General features: G+C 36.2%; 2 protein-coding genes across 2 annotated transcripts; both read right to left on the reverse strand.

Moving 5' to 3' along the window:
• Positions 1 to 8,291: 8,291 nt before the first annotated feature.
• On the reverse strand, positions 8,292 to 9,683 carry LOC132266203 (cuscuta receptor 1-like). The gene has a single exon (XM_059767056.1). The coding sequence runs from the start codon at positions 9,681 to 9,683 to the stop codon at positions 8,292 to 8,294; it is 1,392 nt and encodes a 463-aa protein (XP_059623039.1).
• Positions 9,684 to 9,721: 38 nt separating this feature from the next.
• On the reverse strand, positions 9,722 to 15,905 carry LOC132266204 (receptor-like protein 1). The gene is made up of 4 exons (XM_059767057.1): positions 15,872 to 15,905; positions 11,169 to 11,318; positions 10,846 to 10,992; positions 9,722 to 10,227 (listed from the first exon to the last, which is right to left on the reverse strand). The coding sequence occupies exons 1-4, from the start codon at positions 15,903 to 15,905 to the stop codon at positions 9,722 to 9,724; spliced, it is 837 nt and encodes a 278-aa protein (XP_059623040.1).
• Between the last annotated feature and the right edge of the window lie 8 nt (positions 15,906 to 15,913).

Raw genomic sequence — 15,913 nt, forward strand, 5'->3', positions numbered from 1 at the left:
GCAACAAGATGTATCGTATGAGCCAGGAAATAATGCCTCAATTTCTTAGAGGCAAAGACAAGTGCGAGGCATGTTTTTTCAATTGGAGGATAATTTCGCTCTGTTGGGGTGAGTCAGCGACTTAAGTAATACAATGCCTTTTCTTTATGTTCTTCATTATTCTGAGCAAGTAAGGCACCCAACGATTCTTCTTGCGCAGCAATGTAAAGTATGAGTGGCTTTCCAGGTATAAGTGCTCCTAATACCGAAGAATTGAGAAGGTACTTTTTGATGTTATCAAAAGCATTTGGCAAGATTGGTCCCAGATGAATGGGGCGTCTTTCTTCATGAGTCGGTTAAATGGCTGACAACGGCCAGCCAAATTTGAGATGAACCTACGAATGAACGCAAGTTGACCTTATAAACTTCGAAGCCATGTAAATTCTTTGATGGCGGCATCTTTTGAATGGCCTCCACTTTATTAGGATCAATCTCAATACCACGATAACGTACAACGTATCCTAGGAATTTCCCTGAAGTCACACCAAATGCACATTTAAGAGGATTCATCTTGAGTTGAAATTTTCAGAGGCGATTAAAAACTGTACGTAGATCCTGTAAATGATTCATTCATTCTTTCGTTTTAACCACCAAGTCATCAACATAATATTCAACAATCTTGTGGAGTATGTCGTCGAAGATCCTTTGCATGGCGCGCTGGTATGTTGCTCCCACAATTTTGAGTCCGAAGGGCTTAACTTTGTAGCAATATATGCCTTTAGGAGTGCGAAAGGCAGTTAGTTGCTCATCTTTCGGAGTTATTCTTATCTAATTGTACCCGGAGTAACAATCCATGAATGAGAGAGCTTCATGCCCTGTGGTTTCATCTATAGTGAGTTCGGGGATGGGAAGAGGAAAATCATCTTTTGGGCATGCCTCATTTAAATCACGAAAATCCACACAAATTTGAATCTGTCCATTTTTCTTCTTTACTGGAACAATGCTCGAAATCTATGTTGGATATTTGACCACACGAATAAACCCTACTTCAATCAATTTGTTGAGTTCTTCCTCTATCCTCGGAACTAGCTCTGGACGGAAGAAACGTTGAGACGTCTTAATCGGACATCTCCCATGTTTGACAGCAAGATTGTGCACTGCAATTTTAGGATCAAGACCGGGCATCTCTTTGTATGTCCAAGCGAAGACATCCTTGTACTCAGACAACAATTGAAAGTAATCATTTTCTTTCGAGGGGCTTAGGAATGCACTAATAAAAATTGGTCTGGGTTGATCATCAGTCCCTAAGTTGATTTCTTTGAGTTGATCAACAGTAGCCTGCCCCTTGTTTTCTAGTGTTGGTGGAGCTTTCTTTATGTCATCTGGTTGTTCAGAGTCAGGTTCCTCTTCAATAGTGATGTGGTATGAAGTAACACAAGATGATTCGCCAATGTCTTCTATTTTATCCACTTCTTTTTCTTGATTAGTGAATACAACAGTTCACCTTCGAGCTTTTAATATGACATCATTGGTGACATCTACCTCTGTCTTAAGTTTCATTCGCGAGGGCACTAGGCTCCAAACTTCACTATTATTCACCACGTCGATGTTAGTTTTCTCTGACTTTCCACTCTTGTTGCTTCTTAGTGGTGCATCATTAATAGTACCAATTCGATTAAATACTGACTTTCGAGATTGAGGTTGTGGATATTTTCTTCCTCGGTCATGAAAGTTCATTTGTTAAAAACAGAGGTACGAGGCAAACTGTTGACATAAGAACTTGAGACATTTGACTTTTGGCTTGACAACCTGTTGAATAATGATGCTCGATCACATGGAGCTCCTATACGGTCGAAGACTGATTTTTGATGCATAATCTGTTGGTCTTATTCATCTTTGACTTTTTCAAACCCAATGTAAAAAGTGTTTGACTTCTTATCCTTTTTTGTGATGTGAATTCGAAGTGGCTCAGAAGGTACGAAACCGATACTAGACTTGGGTGGAATGATTTTATGCCCTTGATCTTTCAACTTCTTCTGTATCTCATTGAGGCCATGCATTTTCTCACCGGTAACCTCTGAATTTAGTTTTCCAAGGTTTGTAGGATTTGTAAAATTATACCCCGACTTAGCCATGAGTTGGTATGCTTTAAGATCGAATCCTTCATCAGTCATTTTTTTTGGAAGTGATCCATGATTGACCAGAGATTGAGAAGGCCGCATGAACCCTTTTAACGGAGGCTTAGAAGGCAAAGACTTTTGAATCTTGGTGAGAGGAAGAATTAACTCTCCTTTTAGCTTTTGTATATCTTCTTTCTCTTTGGTTTCTGACATCTTCAATTTAAATTCATTGGTTTCAAGTATCTCAATGACAGGTGACTGCCCTTCTTGTCGCTAAGATTTTGGAACATATTTTAAAATATGTTTCGTTCGATGTGCTTTTATCGAGACCCCTCTTGTTTTAGCTACCTTTACAATGTCTGTCACTGAAACATCTAATGGATCACTTAACGCTTCTTTTATTTTTGTAGATTGAACCTCTTGTGTAGATGGATGGCTTGGGATGGGCACTTCCGAAGGTGTATCATGATCGATATAGAACTTGGCATCGACAAAATGAGATTATGCTTCTGTAAATGGTTTATGGTCTGCCACAACCGTTTGTACGCCATTCTTTTAGAATTTGAAGCACTGATGAAGAGTCGATGGAATGACACCATTACTACGTATCCAAGGCCTTCCTAACAACAAATTGTAGGACATCTTTGCATCAATAACGTGGAATAAGGTTTCAGCTTGGAGCTCGCCAATAATTAGTTTTGCCCGAATCATGCCAATAACTTTTTGTCCTCCTTGGTTAAAACCTTGAATAATCAAACGGCTACGAGATAACTTGTTAATTGTGATGCCGAGATTTTTCATCGTAAATTTTGGCATGAGATTCACCGCTGATCCACCATTAACAAGAATTCAAATAACTCTTTGTTCTTTTAGGCAACCGGAGACGAAAAGAGGACAATTATGTGGCTTCGAACCCAACTAAAGATCTTCGTCAGTGAAAATAATTGGTGCATAGCGTGAATCCAGTGTACCTCCGACTACTTCATCATCATCGGACTTTTCAATGATGGCTGCATCCTTTGTATGATTCACCACAGTCTGGGCTTCATCTTGATCCTTGCTATTCTCACCATCAAGGCTCGTTTTAGTTGAAACCATGTAAGCTATCACAACTTCGTCATCTAGATATCTTTCTGGAAAGAACTCTTGCAAAGTAATGGGCTTCTGGATCCTTTTGCTTATAGAGGCGTGTTTGGTTGACTGTGTCTTCTTGACCTATTTTCTGTTATGGCCAGACTGCTTATAGTGATATTGAGGTTTCTTCTTCCTTTGGCCCCTGTCAGAATAACTAGTCTGAAAAATATCAGCTCGTTGCTTCCATGGTTTCTTTCTTGCCACCAGAGTCCATCCTTCTTTATCAGCCTGAGGAAAGACCCTTCCAAAGGTTGAAACGTCAAGTGCACTCCCTTTACCAAGAGAGATGAGGATTGGTTCTAATGAGCCAAACTGGATGGTTGTGCAATATACCCCAGAAATTGAAGGTTGAGAACGAGCACTCCCCACAACAGAGGTTGTCACAGTAGTAGTAGTATGATTTGAAGTTACAACTTTGTCCGTGTCCAACAAGATTTTTCCTTATTTTGCCAGATTCATCACCACCTCCTTGAAGATAAAACACTTTTCAATTGGATGACTGACAATACGATGGTATTTGCAGTATTTTGGATCGTTGACACGTCCCATCTCTTGAGGGCGTTTGCATTCAGGGAGTTCTATAACTTTACTTTCGAGTAAACATTCCAAGATGCCAGGGACATCAGAATCGGGGAAGGGGTATTCCTTCTTCTCTAACTCCTTTAGCGTAGGACACTGTCTTTCCCTCTCTTAAAACTGGCGAGGCTTTTTATCATCATTCGTATCCTCTTTAACAGATATCTTAATTAGGGTGGTTGAGATAGCCATGGAATCTTTAGCAGCGGTCTTTGACGACTTATCGCCCTTCTTCTAGTCTTTCTTATCCTTGCGTGGTTCTATGGCCACGGGACTTTTGCCTTCATGGAATTTCATACTGATCTCCATGTCATGCGCGCGTGTTGCCAATTCTTCAAATATGCGAGGTTTTATAGTTTGCAGAATGTAAAGAAGGCCCCAATTCATTCCCTGCATACACATTTCCACAGCATAGATTTCTGACAATCGGTCCTTACAGTCAAGATTGAGTGCTCTCCACCGATTAATGTAATCAATTACAGGCTCATCCTTCCATTGCTTCGTGTTAGTCAACTCTATCATACTAACAGTACGACGAGTGCTAAAGAACCTATTCAAGAATTCTCGTTCCATTTGGTTCCAACTATCAATTGACTCTGACTTTAGGTTGGTGTACCACTCGAACGCGTTTCCTTTAAGGAAGCGGACAAACTGTTTAACTAGTAAGTCCCCTTCTGTCCCGGCATTGTTACAAGTCTCGACAAAATGGGCAATGTGTTGCTTAGGGTTACCTTTTCCATCAAATTGCTGAATCTTCAGAGGTTGCTATCCTACATGCATCCTCATACTATCGATTCTCCTTGTATAGGGCTTTGAGTACATGAGAGTGCTCTGTGAGACGCCTCCATATTGGGCTCGGATTGTATTCATTATTATATCTTGCAATTGTGCGACAGATAATGAAAAGACTGAAGAAATATGATTGGATTGACTAGCTGCCTGTTCTGTCACGGGCGTCTGGTTTTGACTAGCCACCTGTTCTGTCACCGGTGTCTGTTTGGGGTCCTCCATGCGAGTACCTTGTGAGGTAGAATTAAGATTCTCCGTCGGCATTGCTATGGAAGGTGTAGGATTCCCAGATGGTGGTGGTGTGAAAGTTGCACAATTCCCAGTTGGCGGTGTTGTGGAAGATGTAGGATGCCCAGATTATACTGGTGATTCACCGAAGGTCTGAATTTCCAATTTGTTCATCAGCGTGGCGATTTGTAAGTCCTTCTCTTCAACAGTCTTTATGAAGTTCTCAATGGCATGAGACATAGTTGCTAGTTGTTCCTCCACCGTGGCAGCTCCAATCATCATAGCAGCGACCACATCTAAGTATGATAGGCCTTAAGAGTCAACGTTTCTTGAAATGATTGAATACTCCGAAGTATGACGTGGTGACTCTGGGGGTGAACCGACACTAGAACGAGCATCATGAATGGAATGAGGTGAATCTGGTGGCAGAATCTCTCTGGAACAACGTCAAGGTTCTTGACATGTTGGGTTTTCATGTTTGTCGGCTTTGCAGGATTGGATTTCACTAAGTCTTACTGATGTTTGGATGAAGCCATCGCCTGGGACTTGCTATGTGTCACAGGGCCCGCCAAGGTACTTCCATCACTTGATTTGGTCTTCATGCCACTTTTCATGGTGGCTTTGGCGTCGACCTTTGTGGTAGCGATGTTCTTTTGGGCTTTTTTGTCTGTCGGAGTCTTAGGGGGAGCCATAGAATTTGACAGAGATAAAACTTAATGGTAGGAGAAAGAGATAAGAGACAAATGATGTCCCACCAGGCGTGCCAGAAATTTGTACACACAAATTTTGTTCTCTGCATATAAAGACAAAATATGGGCAAAATAATAATTATTAAAGCAAAAATATTTGGAGTACAATCCTTTGTGATATCTTTTACAAAAAGAATGGTCCTCTGATTTAATCTCCTTTTTGTTGTTGATTGGATCCAAGGGCTGCATGAGCTTGTTCTTGAATCACTGTGGAATTTGATGAAGAACGGCATGTCGTTGGATGTGCTTGTTGTTGATCACCGTGGGATTTGATGAAGAACGACACGTTGTTAGATGTGCTAGATGTTCTTCACTTTTGGGTTTGGATTCTGAATTTGTGCCTCTGACTTCTGAGTCTCTAGATTTTTGAGTCTCTGGACTTCTGAATTCTGAATCTCTAGATTCTTGGATCCATAGGATGATGACATGTATTATCTCTTGATAAGGATAAAATAATAACTGGGCCGGGCCGGTTATATTATAATAATTATCCTTAAAAATAATTATTCCAAATATATATTTTTAGTAATAATTACCTTTATATATTTAACCATCTGGGCTGGGCTAATTAAATAATTTAAGTGGACCAAACTTGGGCAATTAAATAACTTAATTAAACATTAGGCCCATATTTAACAGGACCATTTGTAAAAATCGAAGTCCACTAAAATTTTAGTGTCTACATGTATATCTGTATTTCATTTTTGCTTTTAATCTTATGCCTTGGTTTTTCTCCGAGCACTATGAATAATAGAGGGTGAAGATGTTATCTAATTAGGTTTAGAGTAATAATAGAATCCCGACAAAATCTAATTAATTTTATGTGAGTACTGATATCATGATATCAAGAATATTAATGACATCTTTATTACGGTCAGCTTCCCACTCACATAACTCTCAATCTCAGTCGGGTGTCTAACTTTTGAACTTCAAGTCCGTATCCTTAGTTTTATGTAGCCGTGCCATTTGTGTTGGCGTAAAGCTTGGTGAGTGATGTTTAACCGTTGTGTAATTTTTTTTTAAGTACAATATGGTTCATGAATAAATCTGACCATTGCATTAATTCACATAAGGGAAGTATATTGCCTCGTGTTGCCTTATCTTCAATAATGACCTCATTACAGAGACCTCGGTAATCTAATTCATAGTGAATTGAGTATCCAAATCACATGAAATTTCGTATGTGAAAATTTTCAGCACCAAAATCCATTCCTAACTAGTCTTTTATTCGAGTGATTTTCAACATTTTGAAATCAAAATTGGAGATATAGGAGTCTTTTTGTTCAAAATCGATATTTAAAAATCAAAACCGGAGCTATTATTTGAGAGCTTCTCTCTAACTCTCTCTCTAGATTCTCCATTGATCTGTCTACTCTCTCTTCTTCTTCCACTCTTCCCTTGTTGACATTTTTTTCTCTTTCCAAAGCTCCATTTTCTTTCCCTAGTGCATACAAGAAAGATGCCGCTTTAGTAACTTTAGTGGTGAGGATTTTTAAAGGCCAGGATTGAACCTGGTGGTCATAAGGATTCTATGGCCAAAGTGCATTGCACCATACTTTGTTTTTGGACCCCCTTAATGACAAAGGTCAATGTAAAGAGGACGGTATACCAATTACAAACCTGTCGAGCATAACCCACCCCGCCCCTGCAATTAAAAGGAGTATGCGGGACGGAATCGCTACTTTGTTTGCCGGAATAGGGGCGAGGACGTACGATATACCAATTACAAACCCGTCGAGCTTCCCGGAATATGGGCAAAGTTGGTATGACAAATTTTTTAAAGAGGCGGAGTAAGGTTTAGCTAAACCCACCCCAACTCCGCCCGTTAACATCCCTATTCTTGATAGTGAAATTATATCAATTTGTCCAATGATATATTCCCTTGATTCATTAACAAGGGTTTTTCCACGTTAAATCTTGGTGTCCCTTATTTTTCATTTTCTTGCACTTATTATATTTCTTGTTAATCAATTTGACAAATTTAAATATGGATTTTTTTTTTATTCCCACACTCACACCCTGTCTCTCTCCCCAACAATTTGATACAGAATTTCCTACTGTCGTGTCCCATTTGAAATAAACACCAAATCAAACTCACAGTTTACAAATTACATGAGTTGATATGCCTGCTAAATGATAATATTTTCCAAGGTTGTTTGCCTTTTTAATATTACAGTAGTTTTTGGAAAATAGGTTTTATTCTAACCTAGCCTAGCTTTTATTTTACCCTCTGTCACATTACTTTCCATGTAAACTCTTACGTCCTGTTATATATATATATATATATATATATATATATATCCTTCTGGAATGAAGCTTGATTAGTTGTTAGACTATTCAATAAATATGTAGTGTAGGCCAGTTCAAAGATTGAACATCAAAAGTCAATGGCTCTACATGAGAAAGAACTGGGCAGATTTGTATGAGCGGGTGATTTCTTATATTTCAATTATTGGAATTTTTCAATGTTATATATTCCATTTTAGTGGAGCAAAATCGTTTGATACAAAACTTAAACAATAGAATCAAACGCAGTGTAAAATTAGAGTAAAATAACCAGAAATTTGAATTACCAAACTCAAATTTATTTCTTAGTGAACCAATTATGATTGATAATAAGTGGGAGATGTTATATAGTTTGATCTCCAAAGCAGCACCAGCTGGAAAGGAAAAACAGTAAAAAGGGTTACATTCAACCAGCTTTACACACATATGCCTAATTATATCCTTGACAAAATACCTTTCGAAAATTGTCCACAACAAAGTAGTAGCACACCTCAACTAGATGAATCCATGCCCGTCTCCAGTAGGGGTTGATGTAAAAAACAGCTGCAATCCCTAATAACATAATTATATAGGACACCGAAAAGCTCACGTAGAAAGATTCCATGTCCATGAAGCCACCATCGACTTCACTGCAATTCATGATGATTCTCCGCGGCTCAATGGCTGCAGTAGAAGTTCTTGAAAGTGGTGGTCCACAAAGATGTGGATTCCCGATGTAGCTACTATTATCAAATGTATCGAATTGGACAATACTTTGACTCCGTGGTATGCTGCCAGATAAGTTATTGTACGACACATTGAACTCGGCCAGAAAGTGTAGCTCAGTAAGCAGTGAAGGAATTTCTCCACTCAAGTTGTTGAAGGAGAGGTCTAAGCTCTCTATGTTATTCAGATTTGAAAAAGTTGTTGGGATCGTCCCGCTCAGGCCATTGTGAGACAGGTTAAGCGACTTGATTTGGCCTTGGTTTCCAAATTCATGTGGTATGTGGCCAGTCAATTTGTTGCAGGAGAGATCAATTGCTGAGAAGAGTTCTAGATTGATTCCCTTGTAAGAGCGGGCAATTCTTTTGATTGTGAACTCTACGTGTGCCTTTATAATAAAAATAAATTTTGAATCATTGTATATGTTTTGTCTGCCTTTTGACATCTGCTTCAAGTCAACTAAGAATAACGTGAACTGTAAATAGGGAATTATTATAAAACTAGGTACCCGAGTTGGTCCGTGAACACTGATGCGACTTAGACAAGGAGGAATAGAGCCAGAAAAGTTATAAGAAAGATCAATCAAGCTCAGCTTAGTCAAGCCGCAAAAATTGGTGGGGATCTCGCCCTCAAAGCGATTACTTTCCAAGAGAAGAATTCTCAAACTAGAAAGGGTTCCAATCCTGTTCAGAATGTGACTAGTGAAGTTGTTGTATGAAAGATCTAAGATACTTAATGAGCTGCTGTTGTAAAATGCATGGGGCAATGGTCCTTGGAGCCTATTTTTAGACAGATGAACACGCACTGTGTCTTCCGGGTTGAAGCAAGAAGGTATAGTCCCAGTAATGTTGTTCTCAGACAGGTCACAAATATGGAGATTAAATAGTTGACAAAATTCAGTTGGAATGGGACCTTCGAGATGATTTCCAGACATATCAATATGCCTCAGATATGACATACTTCCCATCCACCCAGGTAGCTTCTCTGACAAATGATTTGTACTAATATTCAATCTTTCCAATTCCGAAGAGATAGATAAGCTACTTGAGATCTTTGTGAAGTTATTGTTGTCCAGGTATAAATAATTCAACCTCGTCAGGTTACTTTTTCTTGGCAACATCAGGCCTTGCAAATTGTTATATGATAGTTTCAAATAAATCAAGAAGAAGCAACCCATTGCCAAGTGGTCCGGTATTTCACCGAGAGTTGATTATTTGATAAGACCAGAACACGCAGAGAGGACATATCACCTAATGAGGAGGCAATGGTACCTCCAAAGTCATTTAGAGACATGTTCAAGAATTCTAAACCCGGAAAAGCCATAGCAATGTTTTCTGGAATGTTGCCATAGAAGTGATTTTTGGATATGTCCAATGCTAGAAGCCCTGTCTTGGGAAGGAGTGGCAACTGAAATGGTCCGGTGAAAGAATTATTTGGTAGCAGAAGTGTCACCAATCTTGTGTTGTTATCCAACAACCAATTTGGAAACGTCCCCTTAAAGTTCACTCGAGAGAGCTCTACTTTTTGGAGGTCCTTTTGGTAGTACAGGAAGTTAGGAAAGGCTCCAGTACTACTAGTCTTGTCGACATTGCCAAATTCACGATCAGATAAATGGATGCCAATTAGTTGAAAACTTGGACCACCAACCAAGGTCTGATCAAACTCTGTTTCGACCAACAATTTCGTTGTTCAGGCTGTCAATGACCTTCAATTTTGAGTGGTTGAAAAATGATCCGAAGGAGATCGGAATTTTGAAATTGTTGTTTGACAGGGCAAGGTATTCAAGAGAGGTAAAATGAACAAGTGGAGAGGATGCAATATTCCTAGTAAATTGATTGAAAGAGAGATCCAAGAATCGAAGGGATGTCATGTTTTCCATGCATTGAGGCAAGTCACCCTCCATTTTATTATCATACAGGTCAAGCTCCTGAAGATTCTTTAGTTCACACAGCCCCAAACATTGGAATTAATTTAATTGGCATAATAAACATTTTTATATTCGCAACATAAAAAGAACTTATAGACCGATGTGTGTGCACGCGCGAGAGAAAGTGAATGAGAAAGATAGAGTTTGCTTGGTTTGTAACTTTGATAACAATTTTACGTTTTCATAAAATTGAAAAGAGAAAACTTTACAAAAAACTTTGTTTGGTTCTATTTTCTGAAAACTCTCAGTTACAGAGAATTGTCTTTTATAATTATTTGAAAATAGTTTTCTATTCAGAATTAAAAATCAAGCAAGCCCACATATGGGGTCTAATGCATTTTTATTCTATGTTTACCTGTAGAAGGTAAGGTGCCGGTCAATCCACAACGTTGTAGTGACAGGACTTTAAGAGAAGTCATCACTTGAATGCTTGGAAGGAAGTCATTGCTAAGAGTAGCATAATCCAAGAACAAGTTTTCCACATTCGTGAGGTTGTGCAAGTCTGTAAACATGCATGGAGCGTAAGAAGATGCACAGGAATGACAGAAATTTAAATCCATATATAATGTTTTAAACTAAGGGCAATACTGTAATGAAGGGCATTCTCTGAGTTTTCACTCATCACCATTGAATCTCCTCAGTCATGAGAACTGCAAATTCTAAAATTAGTAGACGTACCTCTACTTTGAACGGTTACATTCAAGTTTATCATATACAGTGTCTTGAGTGATGGAAGTCTTTGCAGAAATGACCAGATGTCATTGTTGAAGAGATTATAACTCAAATCAAGATTCTCTAAGTTGTTCAAACTTGGAGATCTCTCTAAACCTGTAAAATTAGCAATTGATAATGCAACTAATAAAATAAACTAGGCTTCTGAAATTGGCTCACAAAGGAGAGAGAATTCTAACTACTTTTTAATTTATTTTTATTTTTTTTCAAAACAATATTGTTAGATTAAAAGTTAGAGGCGTCAAAACTCAAAGCAGAACTCCCATTAATTAAAATGGGGCGCAACCAGCAACTGGGCTAGGAAGGCATTGGCAAATCCTACTCATTTTTGAAAGTTCAATTTACGGACTTCCAAAGGAAAAAAAAAAAAAAAAAAATTGCACTGAAAAAGAAGTGTGATTCTACGGAGATTGTTTAAAAGTAAAGTGAATATAATTTAAATTGCAGGAAATGTAAAAGCTATATAGGGAATTGCATAAATTAAACCCAAAGAAAGTGCAAGTGCATTAAGTAAATAAGGAATGAAATTTTTTTGGTTGTGGATCTTTTACAAAGTTCCCAACCTAACCAAAACATCACATTCCATCTTAATAATCCCTTTTTTTTTTTTTTTTGAGGGAGACTTGGTTTTTAGAGGTGAAGAGGTTTCAAATTTTTTGTGGTAATTACATTTTATTATTGTAATTAGTGGTACTAGTAAATGGATAATATTAAATTTAGAAACTAAAAATAGTAACAATGGTTTTGTATTAAAATGAAATGATGGACGTACATTTCTATAATGACCGTTAGATTAGATCTAATGGTTACTATAGAAAGTGCGGATGAATTTTCTTGCTCTATAGGGAGCAAGAGATCATTACTATATATATATATATATATATATATATATAGATATATATTGATACACAAGGTATATATTCTATAAATAAAAATTTTTGTAATTTTATATTATATTTAAAAATTTTAATATCAAATTGAGGAGTTCCTTAATAATAATATTATATAAATTTATAGATATATATTCTATTGGTATCTAATTTAATAATGTTAAATTTATCTATTTATTAAAGATTAAAAGAATTTATTTGGATTTATTTTATTAGCATTTTATTTTATTATGTGGCTATGTTTTTATGTGCTTAATTGATTTAAATTGTTTAAATGTGAATTATGTGATTTAATTGTATGTGTAATTGCTTGTTTAATTGTGTGTATTTATTTGTAATTAATTGTTAGGTTTAAATATTTTATTTGTTTTATTGTATTTTGTTTAAAGGGATGAATTTGGATAGTAATAATGGACCAACTAAAAGGGTTTCATGCACTACTTGAATAGAAAACTTAGATGGGTAAGGATTATAACCCATGAGTGCATATATATATATATATATATATATATATATATGTTATGATGTGTGTGTGTGTGTGTGTATATATATATATACATATTGTTTGTATTATTATTATTATTATATTATTTTTAATTTTTATTTCTAATTAGACTTAGGTTAAGATTTGGGTGTTAGTATATATAGATGTAGTAGTCAGAAGAAGAGAGTTTTTACATATACGTGAGTTGCAAAAGAGGCATAGATCTAGAGAGAAAATGAGAGAGAGAGTGAAGAGAAAGAAGAAAGTGACTGGAATAGCTTGGAGGTTGTCGGATCTAGAAAAGAAAACCAGAGAATTCATATAGTTGATTTTTAATCCAAAAATTATATGGCAATTTCTTATTCTACTTCTTCTCATTTGAATCTATGATTTCTCCATCACATGCTAGGCATTAGGAATTAAATCAAAAATTAAATGGATCAATAAATTGATATGCATGAATTTTAATTGACGGATTTGGTGTTTATTTGTATTGTTCTTCAACTTGATAAATATTCTTTGATTTGATGCATAAATCTTGTTTTAAATTGTTAGATCTGATGTATATTCGTTATATAAATTATTGATGATCATATGAGACTTAGAAGGCAAGTTTTAGGATCCAAATCGGGAATTTACAGGCTAAGAACGGACCTACGAATTCTGCCCAGCGACTTTATGCTCGAGCACAAAGGGTTGTGCTGAAGCACAAAGTACAAAGCTGTCCGACGTGCAGTGCTCAAGCTCTAGGGGTTGTTTTTGTTTAAATTGTTTTAAATGACTCCGTTTTAAGTATAATTAATCCCGAACATGTTTATGAGTATTGAGAACAGTAATATGGGTCTAAAATATATATTTTGGTGGTAGATCTTCATATTTTGATATTCGATGGAAATGATTAAATTAATTAAATAAATACTATGATTTAATCTTTCTTAATATTTAATTTGTGTAATTAAATATGACTGTTGATTATATTATTTTAATCATTGTTGTTGATTTACTTATGAATGATTAAATTAATTAAAGAAATATGATATAATCTTTCTTGATATTTAATTTGTGTAATTAAATTTGATTGTTGATTATATTATTTTAATCATTGTTGTTGATTTACTTATATGAATTACTAGCATGATACATGACAATAATTATTTGTCTTAACATTATTAGTTATGAATAAAAGATTATTAAGATATTAATCATGCTTCTATCATATCTATTGTTCTTCATTGGAATTATAATTGACTATAATTATTGTGCTGTTGATATGATGAAATTTATTCTTGTTTGTGATGTGATCATTGAAATGGTTAATAAGTCAAGATCTTTGATATTTTATACTATTATTAGATATGGTATTGAGTGATGTGTAGGTGGGCTGGCTAGTAAGTCATGATACTCTACTTGTGTCGTTATTAGATATGGCATTTATTTATTGATGTTGAATATATGTATGTGAGCCATGATACGAGCTTGAGGTTTTAGGATCTTTGGTTAGATAAGGCGTTTATTGCCAGATTTGGATGGGTAGCTGGAATATGAGATGTGTGTATCCTGGTAGATGATGGTATTTGTAATAATTATGATTTTTCACCATTTTTCATTTTTTGGAATTTTCTGTTGTTGCAAGGGCATTTTTATCTTTTTTTGTTTTGCATACCGGATACCGTGGAGTGTGCCGGGCATGCCTGGAGTTGGTTGGGGCATTTCATTGAGTTCAGAACTCTTTGAAATGTAAGGGTTATCATTTTTGCATTTTTCTGTTTTCGGGCCGGACGGTCCCATGTGGAACCTGCAACCAGAATTGTTGCGTACGGAGATTTTAGTCGTGTCCATTGGCATCTCATGCATTTTATTTAAAGTGTTTTATGTGGTTGTGATTTAATATGTGCATATATATATATATATATATATATATATATTTGTGGTTGAAATTAAAAGAGAAAAGAAATATTTTTGGATGTGGGACCCACCACCTTTTTTAAGACCAAAGAGGCCACATATGGCCACACAATTCTCTCTCTCTACGAAATCTCTCTCTCCCTCACTCTTATTTTCTTTTTCTTTCTCCTTTTTTACTTTAAACCTTCAGTCCTTGATTTCTCCTTCACCATTTGGAAACTTTGGGTGCCATTTACGGCAAATTAAAGAGCATGTCAAGATCTATAATTTGATCGGAGCAATTCTTCGTTTGGTGCACTTTGAAAATTTGAAATCTAGGGCACAAAATTGGGGGTTTTTGCATTTCTTGAGATAGGGGTTTCTAATTCCCAATTTCTTGTTCCTTTGTGAATTTTCCTTCAATATTTGTTGTCAAGTATGTTTAATTTGAGTTGATTGCCTTGAAAATGATGTAATTGTTGTATATGAAATCTATGATTATGTGAATTAATTGAATTGTGTGAAAAACATGCTTAAGTGTGAATTTTTCATGCCTATGGTGTTTATTAACTTATTGGAAATTGTTATAAGAAAGCATGTTAATTTGTGTAGTATAAATTCCTTCATTTTCATAATATTGGAAAGGTATGTGACATACATGTATAGCAATGGGCATGAAAAAGGGCAAAGTGATTTGAAGTGAATGAAAAAAGGGATTTTTGGGGTAAAGTTTTGATTAAAGTGGTTTTGTGAAAAACCCGGTCGCCAAGAGGTTACCAAAGGGCCGTGGCATTAATATAACCTAGAGGGAACTAGGGAAATCTCCCTAGCGTGGTTGGGATGTCTGGGCCCTATGGCATCACGGGGTTAGCAAGGGTCAGGGACAGTAGCCAATCCTTATCTCGTGTCGTAGAGAAGTCACCGAGGGATGGGTTATGTTAACGGTTTGTAAAGTGGAGAATGGAAATGATCTTGAAAATGGAAAGCGACATACATAGCATCGCATTTCATGGCACGACATTATTTGTTTCGAATTTGGAATTGATGTTGTATTCTTTCCCGGTATAGCATGACCCATATCATCTATTCCTATTCATTGTTTGGATTCACGAGGTCATAAGAGGTGTGTTTTAGGTACCACCTACTGAGCAAATTTTGCTCACCCCTTATATTTAATATTTTTCAGGGCTCAAAAAAGAATTTGTCATCTTTTACATATTTGGATCCATTATTTTGCAAAGTCTCAATCCATAAAAATGTGTAGACAATTTGTGAACCATAGTCATGTATTGTAACTATAAAACTTGATGGTATTTTGAAGTAAAGTGAGACTATGTAATTATTTCATGATGAATAGGAAATGAAGTTATATTCTGACCAATTATAGATACCTTTCAATTGTATAATGTCATGTTCTATTGCCATAAATTCGG

Source organism: Cornus florida, unplaced genomic scaffold (genome assembly GCF_030987335.1).
Source record: "Cornus florida cultivar Cherokee Brave unplaced genomic scaffold, ASM3098733v1 CherokeeBrave_3.0.0_Hap2_Chr07, whole genome shotgun sequence".
NCBI lineage: Eukaryota > Viridiplantae > Streptophyta > Magnoliopsida > Cornales > Cornaceae > Cornus > Cornus florida.

Coding starts and splice junctions, on each gene's coding strand:
- LOC132266203 (XM_059767056.1), bottom strand. CDS start 9,683: ATGTTGCCAAGAAAAAGTAACCTGACGAGGTTGAATTATTTATACCTG.
- LOC132266204 (XM_059767057.1), bottom strand. CDS start 15,905: ATGGCAATAGAACATGACATTATACAATTGAAAG. Junction 11,319..15,871: donor TGACATTATACAATTGAAAG/GTATCTATAATT, acceptor CTAATTTTACAG/GTTTAGAGAGATCTCCAAGT. Junction 10,993..11,168: donor TGTAACCGTTCAAAGTAGAG/GTACGTCTACTA, acceptor GCATGTTTACAG/ACTTGCACAACCTCACGAAT.